This window comes from Passer domesticus, chromosome 7 (genome assembly GCF_036417665.1).
Source record: "Passer domesticus isolate bPasDom1 chromosome 7, bPasDom1.hap1, whole genome shotgun sequence".
Taxonomy (NCBI): domain Eukaryota; kingdom Metazoa; phylum Chordata; class Aves; order Passeriformes; family Passeridae; genus Passer; species Passer domesticus.
The window spans coordinates 6,090,741-6,104,519 of NC_087480.1; the positions used below are offsets into that span (position 1 = coordinate 6,090,741).

Consider the following 13,779-nt stretch of genomic DNA (forward strand, 5'->3'; position numbering starts at 1 on the left):
TACCCAACCTGCCACACCAGCCCCGGGGAGCTGAGGCCTGCTCGGTGTCCACTAAGGTTGAATTTTGAAAATAACATAATAATTTTTCACTGTGACTCAGAGCAAGGGATGGGATCAAGTTCCTTTCAGATGACAAACCCAAGGGTTTTTGTTCTCTTGGCACACTGTTCTTCAGCTCACAGGGCACGGTGTGTGGACTGCTGCTGTGCAATTACACACCAGGCATTGCCAGCTATTTGTGGCCCAACGAGCCTTTCTCTTTTTTTTTTTTTTTTTTTTTTTTCCCCAAGCTCATTGCTTTGTCTCAGTGAATCAAATCTTGGCCCTGGGCAGGATTCACATCTGTGCCTTGAATTAACAAGTGGCTGATAAGCGTCTTCTTTATTACTTGGAGAGCATAGGTCAATTTTATAAAGACTTTGCAGAAGCATGGATTTACAACTGTTCATAAAGATACCAAGAACAATGACAAGAGCAGGAGGACACTGGCCTTTATTAGCTCCTTGCTTTGAGAAATACATTAATCAACTGAAATTCAATTTAAAAGACCCAAAGAGGAATATATGAAAGGATTAGCCAATTGATATGTAATTGAATTACGAGTTCAGACGTGGTTAAAGTGAAATCTGAGTGTGAAAGAAAGCCTACAATGATCCAATGTACAGCCTCTTCTACTGGCAAATGACCCACTGATTCCCAGCGCCTTTGCTTGCTGGCAGCCATCACACCCACAGCGATTTCATGCACAAAATCGACACAAAAGCCAAATGCAGGCAGAGGGTAGAGCTCCAGCAAACCGGATTCTGCATTTATTGGACTCAGAACAACAGCAGATTTTCAGGTTACAAAAGGAACTGAACACCAAGCGTGAGGGGCCACCCCGTGGCATGGCTGGGGGCTCACGTGGGCCCCAGGCATGGCTGAAAGAGAAAGGAGAATTTTCATTCACCCCCAGCCCAGTGTCATCGGTTTCTTTACCTGGGTGTCAGGCAGGCCCCTCTCTTTGGTTACACAAATAAATGTCCTTCAGCCCCACATGGGGACTTGTGAGTTGCAGTTGTCCCCAGGGCATCCTGCACTGCACCCCGTTGGCCCAGCAGCATCTGTCACCACCGTCCAGCCCCCAAGGTACCAAAACACTCTGGGGCTCTCTCTTCCTTATCCAATGCATTCAGTTCCAATTATAAAAAAAAAAAAATCCTGAAAAACAAAACCAGCTGTGTCAGCAATCCATCTAATTCCTTCTCTGGGATAATTTACCCTCAGCTCATGCTATAATTTGGGCAAAGCGCTGCGGTTCCAGAGTAGGCCAGACCAGGCTGTGTGCTCTGCACCTGCATCACGTGGTTTGTGGGGTCTCCAGGGTCACAATCCCACCGAAATGGGGCCAAGGCATTCCCAATATCATGCTCAGCCCTCACCTTGGAGCCAGGCCCCAGGAAAGAACCAGCATCATACCCCAAAGTCTCTCTGCCATTCCAAGGCTGCTGGCTCTTTTTCTTCTGGCATTCATTGGATTGTCTTTCCCCCAGCTCTGGTGGAAGGAGCAATTGCAGACTGGCCTTTGTTACTCCCAGGAACACAGCTGTGGGCTGGGAAGCCCCCCCAGGCAAAAAGGCACGAGCAATGAGCTTTTTGGCTTATTACAAAGAAAGTAAAATATATCAAATAGATTACTCTTATTATTACAGAGACATGTTAACAAAGAGAAACAGCATAAAATTGCCACAGAACACCAAATATCCAGCACAGAGAGCAGCTTTTATCCACTTGCTGAGGGTTTATGTGGGTGCAGAGACTTACTCAGTGAGTCACAAGCACAGCATCCCTCTGCTGCTGAAGGGAAGGAGCACGGGGAGCAGGCAGCAGTGGGCAGGGGGGGCTCTGACCCACCCCGAGGGGCTGGGACACCCTGCCTGCCCACGGCCACCCCCAGTGCCCATGGCCACGGGTGGAACACAGACTCTCTGTAACCCCAGCATTCTGCCCAAATGTGTGAGGACACTTTGTGCAAGTCAAAGAGGGAAGAGACAAGGGATACTCCGTTGTTCCTCAAATGCAAACACTGTCCCTGTTTAACCTCAAGAAGACACAGGAAGGCTGGAGAAGGCGGTACCAACCCCAGCCTGTGCTAGTGTGTGCTCTGTGCATGCCACAAAAGGGGGGAACCTTTGCAACTGGGCAGCACCCAGCCAGAAAAATAATTAAAAGTCTCCATTAAGTTGGCACGTTCTGACTCATCTCCTGCAAAGCATCCAGTATCTCAGTGTGCAACCAGAGAGGACTCTTAGAGCACGCCACTAAATAGATATCTTTAGCAATAGAAAATGGGCCATGCCTTTATTTTATACAGAGATAGATAATTTTAGCATACATTATGTTATTGAAGCATCCAGGGCAAGAGCTCAGCAAGGGGAGGGACAGCACAGGGACTGCAGGGCTGGCTGGTGGTGGGAGGTGACTGGGGGCAGCAGCTCTCTGCTTGGAGAGGCTGGTGACACCTCAGGTACCCCTCAGCATTCCCTACAGACCACAGGGACAACCCCACGGCCCAGAGCAAGGAGTGGTACTGCAGGGAGGGTCCTGCCCCAGCTTCAGCTCCCTCACCGAACACCCTGTTCCCTGAGCCAAGCACAAAGGGCCTCTTGGACATCATGGCAGTGACATGTGGATGCTGCTGGCTCTCCAGACTCAACCACAGCCTCTCCAAGCAGAGAGCTGCTGTCCTGGCTCTTGCTCCTGCTGAGCTGAGCTCCCTGCTGAGGCAGGGGGTGCTGCCAGGAGCCTGCCAGGCTCAGGTGGGCACAGGTTGGTGATTCCTGCCCTGGGAATGCTGCATGCCATTGCACCAGTTGATCTGTGTCACTGCTTCTGGCATGACACAGGGCTGAGGAAGAGCCCCTCCTGCCCTCACGAAAGGCAGCATCCTTTATCCCACACCCTCTGTTATGGAATGGTGCCCATCCATGCACAAATGCTGCTCCCAGGGAGATGCCAACGTCTGTTCCCCTTGTCCTCCATCTGCTGCCTTGGCCAGGAGCTGCTGGGCTGAGCCATGGCCCAGACTGAGCCAGCTCAGAACCCCCCACACCTCGGAGATGAGCCAGAGCAGAGTCAGGGAATCCACATGGGAACATGGAGATGGTTGGTCTCAGCCCAAGCCCAGGGCTCAGCCAGCCTGAGGAGAGCCTCAGGGACAACTTCTTTGGGACTGTGAACGCAGTGAAATTCTTGCTTTATTAAAGCAAAAACAGACAAGAAAATGCAGAAAAAACCAAAAAAGCATAAAGATAAATGGCAGGAGTTGGACTTTGGTATTTCTTAAAGCCTCTTCTTCCCCAGTTCCTGCAGCAGCTCATGAAAATCCACATGGAAACAGCATTAATTCCCTCAGGAAAAACACACACACAGGTGCTGCGAGTCCTGGCTCCCACATTTCCTGGTAATCATATTGTAGAAACCCAACTTTCGAATGAACAAGTTGCACAAGTTTACTGTGATAGTGAAGAGACAGAGAACGTGACCTCAATGCCCCTGACTGCCCCTCTGTCCTGGGCTGGGGGTGCCCCCCGTGAGCTCCTGCCTTGCTCAGCACTCGCTGTCCAGAGCAGCTTCACACCGGGTGACACACACGGGGCAGGTGATGCAGAATCCTTCCCCTGCTCCCCCACTTCTCATTCACATGGTGCTCCCACCAGCCAAGCAGGGTTAGGGCAAATCCCTGATAGGTTTGGCCTCTTTTCGTTCTCCCAGCAGATGAACACCCAGCAGGACACTGCCACACTCATTACCCAACCAAACCTTCACTGGCACGAGCCTGTGTGAAGCACGAAGCTCTCCCAGATTGCTGTTCCAAGTGCTTGGAGCCATCCTGAGCGGGTAACAGGCACTGGGAATCACCACTCATCTGCTCACCGAGCTCTGCTGTGAAGAGCCAGGGAAATTTCCAGAAGACAGGGATGCACCAGCTGGAATTTTTTACTGGTTCATTTGCAAATATCTGTAGCTCACATCATCACTGAAAATGCCAGCAGCCCCCTGGCATGGGGGAGCCTCTGAGGGCAGCAACCCGCTGGCTGCCAGCCAGAAAGTTCACCTATGGATTCTGCTGCTGCCTGCATGAGAGGATTTCAGGAGGAGCAGGATCACAGCCGTATCTAGCAGAGGAAGGAAAACCATTGCAAAGAAAGATCCTCCCCTTTGATAGGGGTGTTTCCCCACTCCTTCTTATAATGAAAATCCCGTCAAAAGGTTGGAAAGCATCAGGGAAATTGTTTGTTTTACTCCAAGTGTGTAAAGGAGCATCTGTACCATGATGGCATTTCCTGGAGAGCTGGGCACAGGGTGGGCACAGGGCTCTGGGGGTGCTCACTGCCCTGGGAGGGTGCAGAGTTTGCTGTTTGTCTGTGCTGGCACAAGAATCCCTCGTAGATGTCTGGGTTGGTAATGCCAGGCCATGTCACAGCCCATGATGGCATGTGTGACCTTGACATGTGCAGTCACGGACAGCCTGTGTGGGTCTGGGCAGGTGGTTCTGATGTACTCAGGATGTGCAGGAAGAGGGGAACTAAAACACCACAGAGCACGTAGGCTTGGCTGCTGTGTGTGTGCTGGGACAGGCTGGGTGTGTGGGGTGGTGCACACGGGATGGGGTGTGAGTGGTGTGTAAGGGATGTTGTGTGTGTGGTGTGTCAGGGATGGTGTGAGGGTGGTGTGTAAGGGATGTTGTGTGTGTGGTGTGAAAGGGATGTGTGTGTGGTGTGTAAGGGATGGTGTGAGGGTGGTGTGTAAGGGATGTTGTGTGTGTGGTGTGTAAGGGATGGTGGGTGGGTGGTGTGTAAGGGATGTTGTGTGTGGTGTGTAAGGGATGTTGTGTGTGTGGTGTGTAAGGGATGGTGTGTGTGGTGTGTCAGGGATGGTGTGTGTGGTGTGTAAGGGATGGTGTGAGGGTGGTGTGTAAGGGATGTTGTGTGTGTGGTGTGTAAGGGGTGGTGTGTGGGTGGTGCACATGGGATGGTGTGGGTGGTGTGTAAGGAATGGTGTGTGTGGTGTGTAAGGGATGGTGTGTGGGTGGTGTGTAAGGGATGATGTGTGTATGGCATGTAAGGGACGGGGTGTGTGGTGTGTAAGGGGTGGTGTGTGTGGTGTGTAAGGGATGATGTGTGTATGGCGTGTAAGGGATGGTGTGTGTATGGTGTGTAAGGGATGGTGTGTGGATGGTGTGTAAGGGATGGTGTGTAGGTGGTGTGGTGCACACAGGACCATGCACATGGGACAGTGAATGCACAGTGGTTTCCTCCTGGGCTCAATAAGCCACTGCCATCAGCAGGAGCTGTGTGTGCTGCCTCCAAGGGCAGGGGGTCTCTTGGTGCTTCCCTTGCAGCCCCAAAAGTGCCATAGTGGCAGCAGCCAGTTCCCACAGCCACCTCTCCATGGACAGGATTCAGAGAAGAGACCCATGGTCCCACAGGTCCCACACACCCTGGCTTTGGTCTTGGCTCCACAACACTCATCTGCTGGGACTGGAAAAAATAGTTGGAACAAAATGTTTGGGACAAATGAAGGGAAAGAGCATAGCTGGAATCCCAAGTCTGCAGAGCCATGACAGGAGCAGAGCAGGTGTGGGGCAGGGGCTGCAGGTGCCCAGGGGAGCCAGGCAGGTGTGAGGTCCAAGGGCATCAGGCACTTTCAGAGGTGGCTTCAGCTTTGTCAGGGAGCAGGAGCTGGCACGGACAGGAATGTGACTGCTGAGCACCGGGGGTCTGCAGGGCAGACCAAGACCCAGCTGGACAGGCTGTAAGAAAAACATGCCAGGTGGAGATCAGGAGGCAGCCGTGGTTGGGGGATCTCCAAGGTGATCTTCCTTAGGCCTTCTGCTGCAGCCTGTCCGCTCCATCGCTCGTGTCTCGGCACTGCAGGCCGGTCCCAGGGCCCAGTGACCAGAGCAGATCCCACCGTGGCTGCAGGGCCTGTGAACTCCTCAGCCACAGATTTGCCTTGTCCCCCAGCTCTGCTCTGCTCCTCTTCTGCAATGTTTGAACTTATCTGCTTCCCAGCACCATAATGCAAACAAAACATCCGGAAGGAGGCTGGCGACACAACCCACACCCAAACGCGGAGCTGCAACCTGCTTAGTGTTGTATTCTTTTTATAAAAATCACCCCAAACCCACCAACCGCTGGCACTTCTTCTGCTGTCCCGTGGCCCTGGGCTGCTGAAGTCACAGTGACAAACAGAGGAGAACACTCAGACATGGTGCCACTGCCCCCAGCAGTCCCTGTCCAGCACCGTGAGCAGCTGGAGCCAGGCAGAGGTCAGCGCCAGGGGTTCAGTTCAGAGGTACCTCAGGAAAATAGTAATCTCAGGAATCCCAGCAGGTCTGTCACTGCCTGTCCCCTTGGCCACCACCGCAGAGGGATTCCCCAAGGCACTGCAGGACAGTAGTGCAGAAGTAACAGGCAGGAGATGGCTGGAATGGGGGTGGCAGCACGGGGAACCCTCTGAAAGATCACTGTGCGTGGAAGTAGATAGGCTTGACTTTTCCAGACAGGATCTTGGGAACCTGCACAGAGATGATCTCGGCCATCATTTCTGGGTAGTCCACGCTCACCATGTGTGCCTTGATTAGGAGATCAAATGTAAACTGATGCAGGTCCTTGGCAATCTGGGAAAGGAAGAGAGCTGGTTAAACAAGTCCCAGGGCAGTGCTTTCTCTGGGAAGATACATGACAGAGGTCCCACCTTCCCTGGGAAAGGGAAACTGGGTGAGACTATCCAGTGCTCTCTCCAATTGCATCTGAACTCCTCCCATGATGGGGAGGTTATTCCAGGGAATGATCATTCTCACTGTGAAAAGTTTCTTTTTTATATTGTTTCTTATGCATTTAGATGGACATTAGGTGTGCAGATGGACATTTCCCTGTCCTCTCTTACCGGATGCACGGAGTCCAGGACCTTGGTGAGCTGGTAAAACCTCCGGGAGCAGGAGGTGGGGTTCTTCCTCTTGCAGGCAATGATACGGTCAAGTTCCTTGATGTAATTCATGCGGAGCTCATCAAAGAGCTTCTGGTTCTTCAGGCCATCCACTGGAACTGGGTAGGAGGGGAAGGAAACTGTGAGAGGAGCCCAGAGAGTGACAACAACAGGAGAGCAGGAGGAAGGCTGAAGCAGGGGATACCCCCAGCCTCCTCCTGGGAAGTGAAAGTCCAGGCACAGGAAAAGCACCAGATGCCTCAAGGCAATGCAGCAGCAGATGCTGATGCTCTGTGGAGGGAAGGGTGTGGACACTTACTAATACTGAAGAAGAGGAGAGCCTTCATACAGAGGAACTCCTGGGGTGTGATCTGGAGCCACCCAAATTCCTGGGAGAGGTGCCGCATCCTGATGCACTGGCTGTACATCCTGGATTTGTGCATGCGGTACCTGCCAGGGTGAGATGGTACAGATGGCACGGAGCCCACAGTGCACGTGTGTGACAGGGGGGACACTCCCTCACCCAGAAAACCCCCCCTTGCCTGGCACACCCTGCTGCCAAGGGCCCGAGCTCTGTCCCAGGGGTGCCACATGCAGGAGTGGAGCATTTTCTGTGTGTGATCCTCACTGGACACAGATGGCTACAAGGGGCATGCAGCGTCTGTCTGAAGAGTGACTGCAATGATTTCCCAAACATTTCTGTCTGTGAGGGATATGAGGCCGAGTTGGAGCTCCCAGGCAGGTGGGGGTTTGCCTGCTGCTGTGCTTGGTTATTGGGTTCAGGCTCCTCTATCTACGTGCCAGCAAACCCTCCCCAGCTCCAAGCTGGTGGTACACCAAGGAGAGCCCACCAGGACCTTACAGTACATTTTGTCTCTATCTCTGCTCACCCTAGCTGACCAACAGAGGTGGAATTCAAAGCCCCTAGCAGAAAGGCAGAAATGGAGCAGCCCCTTAACCCACACCAGCTTCTGCTGCTGCCCCAGTGGGTGTCAGCCCATGGCAAGGCTGAGGGAGCAGGCAGAAGGATCTGGAGAGGCATCACAGTGCCCTCACTGCTCCTGGAGGTCACCATGGGTGGTGGCAGTGGCGAGCAGGCTGGGCTCGGCCAGGCTGGGCTGGGCAGCTCAGTGTAACTGCTCTAAGTGTGGATTATCACCTCCAAAGCCCAGCATTAGGCTGAGGTTTCACACTTACTCATTGAAGACCAGGTCTGGAGCGAAGTAAAGCATCCTGGAATTGACGTTGGTGAAGGATCTCCAGCCCATAGCAAACACCATCAGGCCCATCCAAGAGTACTGGATTATTGACATCTGGTCATCCACATGCAGGTTGCGAAATCCTAATAAACAACGAGGGAGGCATGTTACAAATTACTGTTGCGTTCCTGCAGTTTCCAGGGCTGTTGCCAGGCAGACTCCAGCTCTCCTGCAGCGCTTCTCTTAGGACAAGGTGGTCAGTCCACAGCCCAAGCTCAGCCAGCTCATGTCTCAGGACAAGAGTCATGACATGGAGCTCCCACCTTGACTGGGAATCAAGGATAGACAAGCACAAACCTGCCCCTGGAAGGGAAGAAAGGGAACTTCAGAGACAAAGAGGGGAGAAAGTCCCATTAGGACTTCACCAAATTTAAGTAACTGGATTTTAATGTGATGCTCAGAGCCAGCAGGCAGCCCCTAGGCCTCCCACCATGGTTGCAGGTGCTCTGGTTTCTGCCCCATACACACTGCATGGATCTCTTGACTGTGGGAATGAGCATGGAAGCCTCAGCTACATTGCAAGAGAAACAAAAATAGCAACTAAATTCAGATTATCATTCCCAGATGGCAGCCCAGAGTTAAACCCCAGGCATGCTTACACCACCTCCAACGCTGTTTTTTTCAACATGCTTGTAAATAGGCAAATATAATTGAGTTTCAAGGCAATCATGCATTATTTCAATCAAATATTAAAGCAATTTAACAGCTCCAGTGTATAATTATAACCCATTGAGGCAAGGATCTCTGTGCTTTGGAGAGCTCTTCAAGGCAAACAAGCTGGAGAATGAACCTTGCCCAGATGCCACCCTGGCACAGTCAGCACTGGCCCCGGGGGGCAGCAGGGCAGCAGCTGACACTGCTGCACACTGAGGGCTCGGGCATCAGGTGCACTTCAGGAGAGTAAAACCCTCTGATAAAGGGGTGCTTATGATAGAACTCATTTCCCACAGCACCCTCCCTTTCCATCAGCACCACTGCAGTGGTAGAGCCTCAGCCCTGGATGCCAGGTGGCTTTGGTGGTGCCTCTGTGGATCTTGATGCCTGGTGTAGACAAGCCAAAGAGGAAGCAGGATTTGTCCCTGGTTTTACAAGCCAAGTGACTCAAGAATAGCAGAAACAGAATGGGCTACTCTGCAGTTAAGGGTGTGCAGACCAATATGCCATTGGGAGCGCCAGTCTAGGGGGCTGCTAAACTCCTGGGAACGTCAGACACCTGAGCACAGCTCATCACCAGGGTTTGGCAGAGAATGGCAAACTTACTGTGCATCAGCCCACACACAGGAGGAGTGGGGTCCCTCTTTCCTCTGGTGTCCCAGAAGGCAGCAGGAGCTGGCCCCATCCCAGACTGGGATGCTGGGAGGTGAGCTGGGTCCTGCTGTGCCCAGACTGAGCTCAGCCCTCTGCAATCCCACTCACTCAGTTCCAGGATTACAAGGTGGAACAGCAGCATGTCACCAACCTTGCAGAGATGCCTTGCAAATCCAGCTCAATGAACACATCATTCACCGGGATGCTCCATTTACTGCACCTGCTGAGCAGCATCTGGAAAATTCCTGACCCCTATTACCTCTCTTTGGCATCACAAATATATCACACCAGGCTGTCACATGGGCAACCTGAGTGACTGCCACGAAAAGCCCTTTGGGATTCTGCATTGCTCTTCTGCCATGTTGCTGTTTACCCTTTCATCACTTCAGGTGGGTTCTGGGACAGGGCTGATCCTTGTCCAGAGTACAGCTCTGCAGGGCTGGCAGACACGGCTTGGAAGTGGAGCAAAACCTCCATGGAAAGAGGGAGAGAAGAGCAGGACCCTGAGCCCAGAGCAGCTGCAGCCCTGCCATGGGGGGAAGTGCCCTGTGCCCACAGGGTATCACTGACCAGGAGCTATCTGAACCCAGAGTTTAAATTCCAACACATTCCATCACCCCTCAGCTCCTTCTCCCACCATCAGCCCCTCTAGAGACAAGTCCCAGGCTGCTTCCAGGCAGGGGACAGGCACACTGCCCATGGAGAAGGTTCCCCAGGAGCTGTGTGATGGGACAGGGGCTGCAGACCACCCCTTGTGCACCTGCCCCCAGCAGTGCAGATGGGCTTTAGAACTGAGAGGGGACTTTTCGCTTTCCTCCTCACCTGGCAGGGCCTTTGCCCATTTGACCACGTAGACCAGCTGCCTCTCCCCAAGCTCATTCAGGCTGGTCAGCAGGTTGGAGAAGGAGTCAGGCTGGCTGTTGTCGTGGCCAGCACACACCACGCCAGGCTCGATGGCCTCCAGGACGTTGAGGAAGATGGGCTGGCACTCGTAGCCGTCAATGCGTGTCATCACCAGCTTGGGAGCTTGCTCCTCCGTTGGGCTGGACGAGCTGGCTCCCTCCATGTCATCCTGTGCCTTCAGGTTTCCCAGTTTCTTCAGCTTGCGGGCTGTGGGAATAATACAGTTTAGTGTGATACTTAAAAATATGTTAAAAAATGTCAGGGCTTCTTGGCTCCATCATTGTAGTTACGAGGAAAGGAAAAGTGATGACCAGCAGCAGCTCCTCCCTCAGTGGGCACTGCCCAAGGAGTGCCCTGGCATTGGGGTTCTCACCTAAGGACAAGAGGAGAACACACTGTGTGACAAAATCCATTTTGTTGTTGATCTGATATGGAAAAGAACCGACATCATTTACATCCTCTGCAATGACCAGTCTCTAACTCCCACTTAAAAACAGAAAGGAAGATCCAGGGAAGAGAGGGAAGAGGTTTTGACTCAACTCAAGCCACTGCTTGTATGCACTCAAAAAGAGGAGCAACACAAGATGATAAACTCAATACACAGTCATGTTCCAGGGAGAAAAAACATTGCACTTGGATGCCCAAGTGGGATTGTTCCATCCCAGACCAGGGCAGAAGCAGGAAGCATCTGAGATAAAAACCTTCTCCCTGCAATGCCTGCTGCCCACAGCCAGGCTCTCCCAAACACACATCACAGAAAACACATTTCAGAAGCCAGCAGGTGATTCCAGGGCTGGTTCCCTGGAGTCCCCACCGAGGGGGATGGACTGAGCTGGGTGGCCTCACTCTGCTGTGCATCAGCAGAGCAGGCAGCTTGCAGGGAAACCAAAGCAGCAGGTGGCTCTGCCTGTGCCCAGCATGAAAAGGTGTTTTCCACATACAGCTGGCTCTTAACCACGGCTGGCACACCAGCACTGCAGAGGTGTGACACCAGAGGTCTTGGGGAGTCTGTATTCCCCTCACTGGTAACAGCATGACACTGCTCAGCACAGGTGGCCTGCTCCTGCCACCCCTCACCAAATCCAAACCCCAACTAATTAGAAAACAAAAGCCCATGGCTTCCTTCAGCAGGTAATACAACATCAAACCAGTTGTCCTTGGGGTTTTGGCTCCTTCATTATATGATACTTATCTCGAATTTCCTTTCAGCTGTAATTAGAAAAATAAGCAGCAAAACATAAAAATGCCAAATCAAAGTGCAGCTCTGTAAATTAACTCCAAACGATTTTAAGCATTGTACTCTGTATGATCTGCTGTATGGGTAATGAAGACAGGCTTCTCTGTAAAATGGGAGGAGAAAGGATTAATAAAAACAAAGGAGAGCAAGAGGAAAACAGTGCAGCAGCACAGTATGATGGCCTCTGGCCATCAGCCATACGTTTGATATGGCCTCCTGTCCCTTGCCTCCAACATCACAGCTCTGCCAAGGCCACCACTAACCCACAAGTGCCACAGCCACACATCTCTAAATCCCCCCAGGGATGGTGACTCCACTGGGGCAGCCTGTGACAGAGTTTGGATTTAGAAATAACCACTGCCCCAGGTCATGTGTGTGAGCAAAGCCAAACCCACAAGTACAAAACACTCATATGGTTTGGTTTAAATGCTTGGTTTTTTTCCCTTACTATTTAATTATCTAGTATTAAAAGATCCTGACTGAAGTGAGAAGAAAAGTACCTACTGCATTGGCTCTGAAACTGCAGCCACAAACCAGACTCCTTTGTGACAATGGGTGATAACTGTGCTACCCAGACAGGCCTTGGGTCTGTGCATCCCAGGAGCACTGAAATACTGACATTACCAGGTGGAGAAAACCTTCAGAGGTGAAGACTGGCTTCTACCCAGTCACCTGTGCCAAACCCCTTTGTGGTGAGGGCTTCTGCTCAGCAGGTAATATAAACAAAAATTTAAAAATCGGAATTAAAGACATCTGCAATGTTTTTACTCTAGGATGAGCTAAGCTGGGTAGAAGTCGACATTGCACTTCCTCAAACCAAGGTGGGAGGAACCTCAGGACATGGGATCAGTATTGGGATGCTCCTGCTTGGCTGTCAGAGGGACAGGGCCCCAGGGAGCCTCGAGGCACAGCTGCAGCACAGCACTGCCCCAAGCCCTGCAAGCTGACCTGGGGGTCTCTGGGGAACTACTGGATGGATTTGGAAAAAAAAGCTTAAAGGACACAATTATAGATCACAATAAAATATTTACCAATGCAAGAACCCCCGTGAGCACACTCAGAGCAATGGCCAAAGTGATGCACATTTTAAGCATCTCCCTTACAGACACTTCTAAAGCTCTGAGGAAGGAGCACTCTGGGCTCCAGCACCAATTTTCATGATGCCAGGACTCAGGGAAGTTATGGAGACCTGGAAGAAGCTGCTCTTGCATGGCTACAATGGAGAGATCCTGCAGCACACGTCAAGCTCAGCTGCCAGTGGGACACTGAGGAGCTGAACAGGACTTGATTTATATCCTGCTGCCCTTTGCAGTTTTTATGAACTTCACACCAGACTTGTCAAAACCTGAACCTGTCGAGCTATCAATCTTGTCTGGCACAACAATTTCAGCTGATAATAATAACATTACTGGTTGGGGCAGACACATTTAAGAGATCTGAGTCAATCAGGTCCACGTGACTGAAAAGAACTTGAAGGATGTAACAGTAGATAGTATTGCTGAATTATTGCAAGCCCCCTAGTGATACATCTCAAAGGCAATTTAAGTGTTGAAAGAACATCAGACAGGTTTGTTTCTTACAGGGGTGGCTCATTGATACATTCACCCCAAAACCAGACGTAACCATTTTTACTCAACCAGCTTGTATGGCAATGTGTGGATGGGAAAATAGGGATGAACATTAAGGATGATCCCTGAACAGATGGACTGAGGTCAGCAGACAAGGGCTGACAGGTGTTGGCAAACTGCAAAAGCCATGAGGACACTGAAGATTTGACAACACATCTTGGAGCAAGGAGGTAAGGAATGTCACTTGGGTGGCTGTGTAGGAGGCAAAAGGGTGATTGAGTCACAGGTGACAAATACCCACTGTGGGGACAGAAAATCAATAAAATTAGGGGTTTTAATCAAGCAAACCAAGCTGGAATAAAGATCCAATTGCTGTAAGTCAAGGGCAGACCAGATGAAAAATCAGGTACAGCCAACATAACACTGATTGTAACTACTGCAATGGCTCTGCAAAAATTGTGTCAAATTCCCTCTGGCAGGAATCAATACCCACTGTGTGGTGAGACATGAGCTCTGCTCTGCCCCCAGCAGC

The 13,779-nt window shown here is 51.5% G+C and overlaps 1 protein-coding gene across 1 annotated transcript in view; it reads right to left on the minus strand.

Annotated features, from left to right (window-relative positions):
- Nucleotides 1-466: 466 nt before the first annotated feature.
- Nucleotides 467-13,779, minus strand: part of AR (androgen receptor) — a 41,471-nt gene continuing 28,158 nt past the window's right edge. The window contains exons 4-8 of the mRNA XM_064426584.1: nt 10,362-10,649; nt 8,170-8,314; nt 7,292-7,422; nt 6,934-7,091; nt 467-6,664 (exon numbers count right to left, since the gene is read on the minus strand). Of these exons, the coding sequence (XP_064282654.1) occupies nt 6,509-6,664; nt 6,934-7,091; nt 7,292-7,422; nt 8,170-8,314; nt 10,362-10,649 (878 nt within the window). The 3' untranslated portion in view covers nt 467-6,508. The remainder of the gene's footprint in view (nt 6,665-6,933; nt 7,092-7,291; nt 7,423-8,169; nt 8,315-10,361; nt 10,650-13,779) is intronic.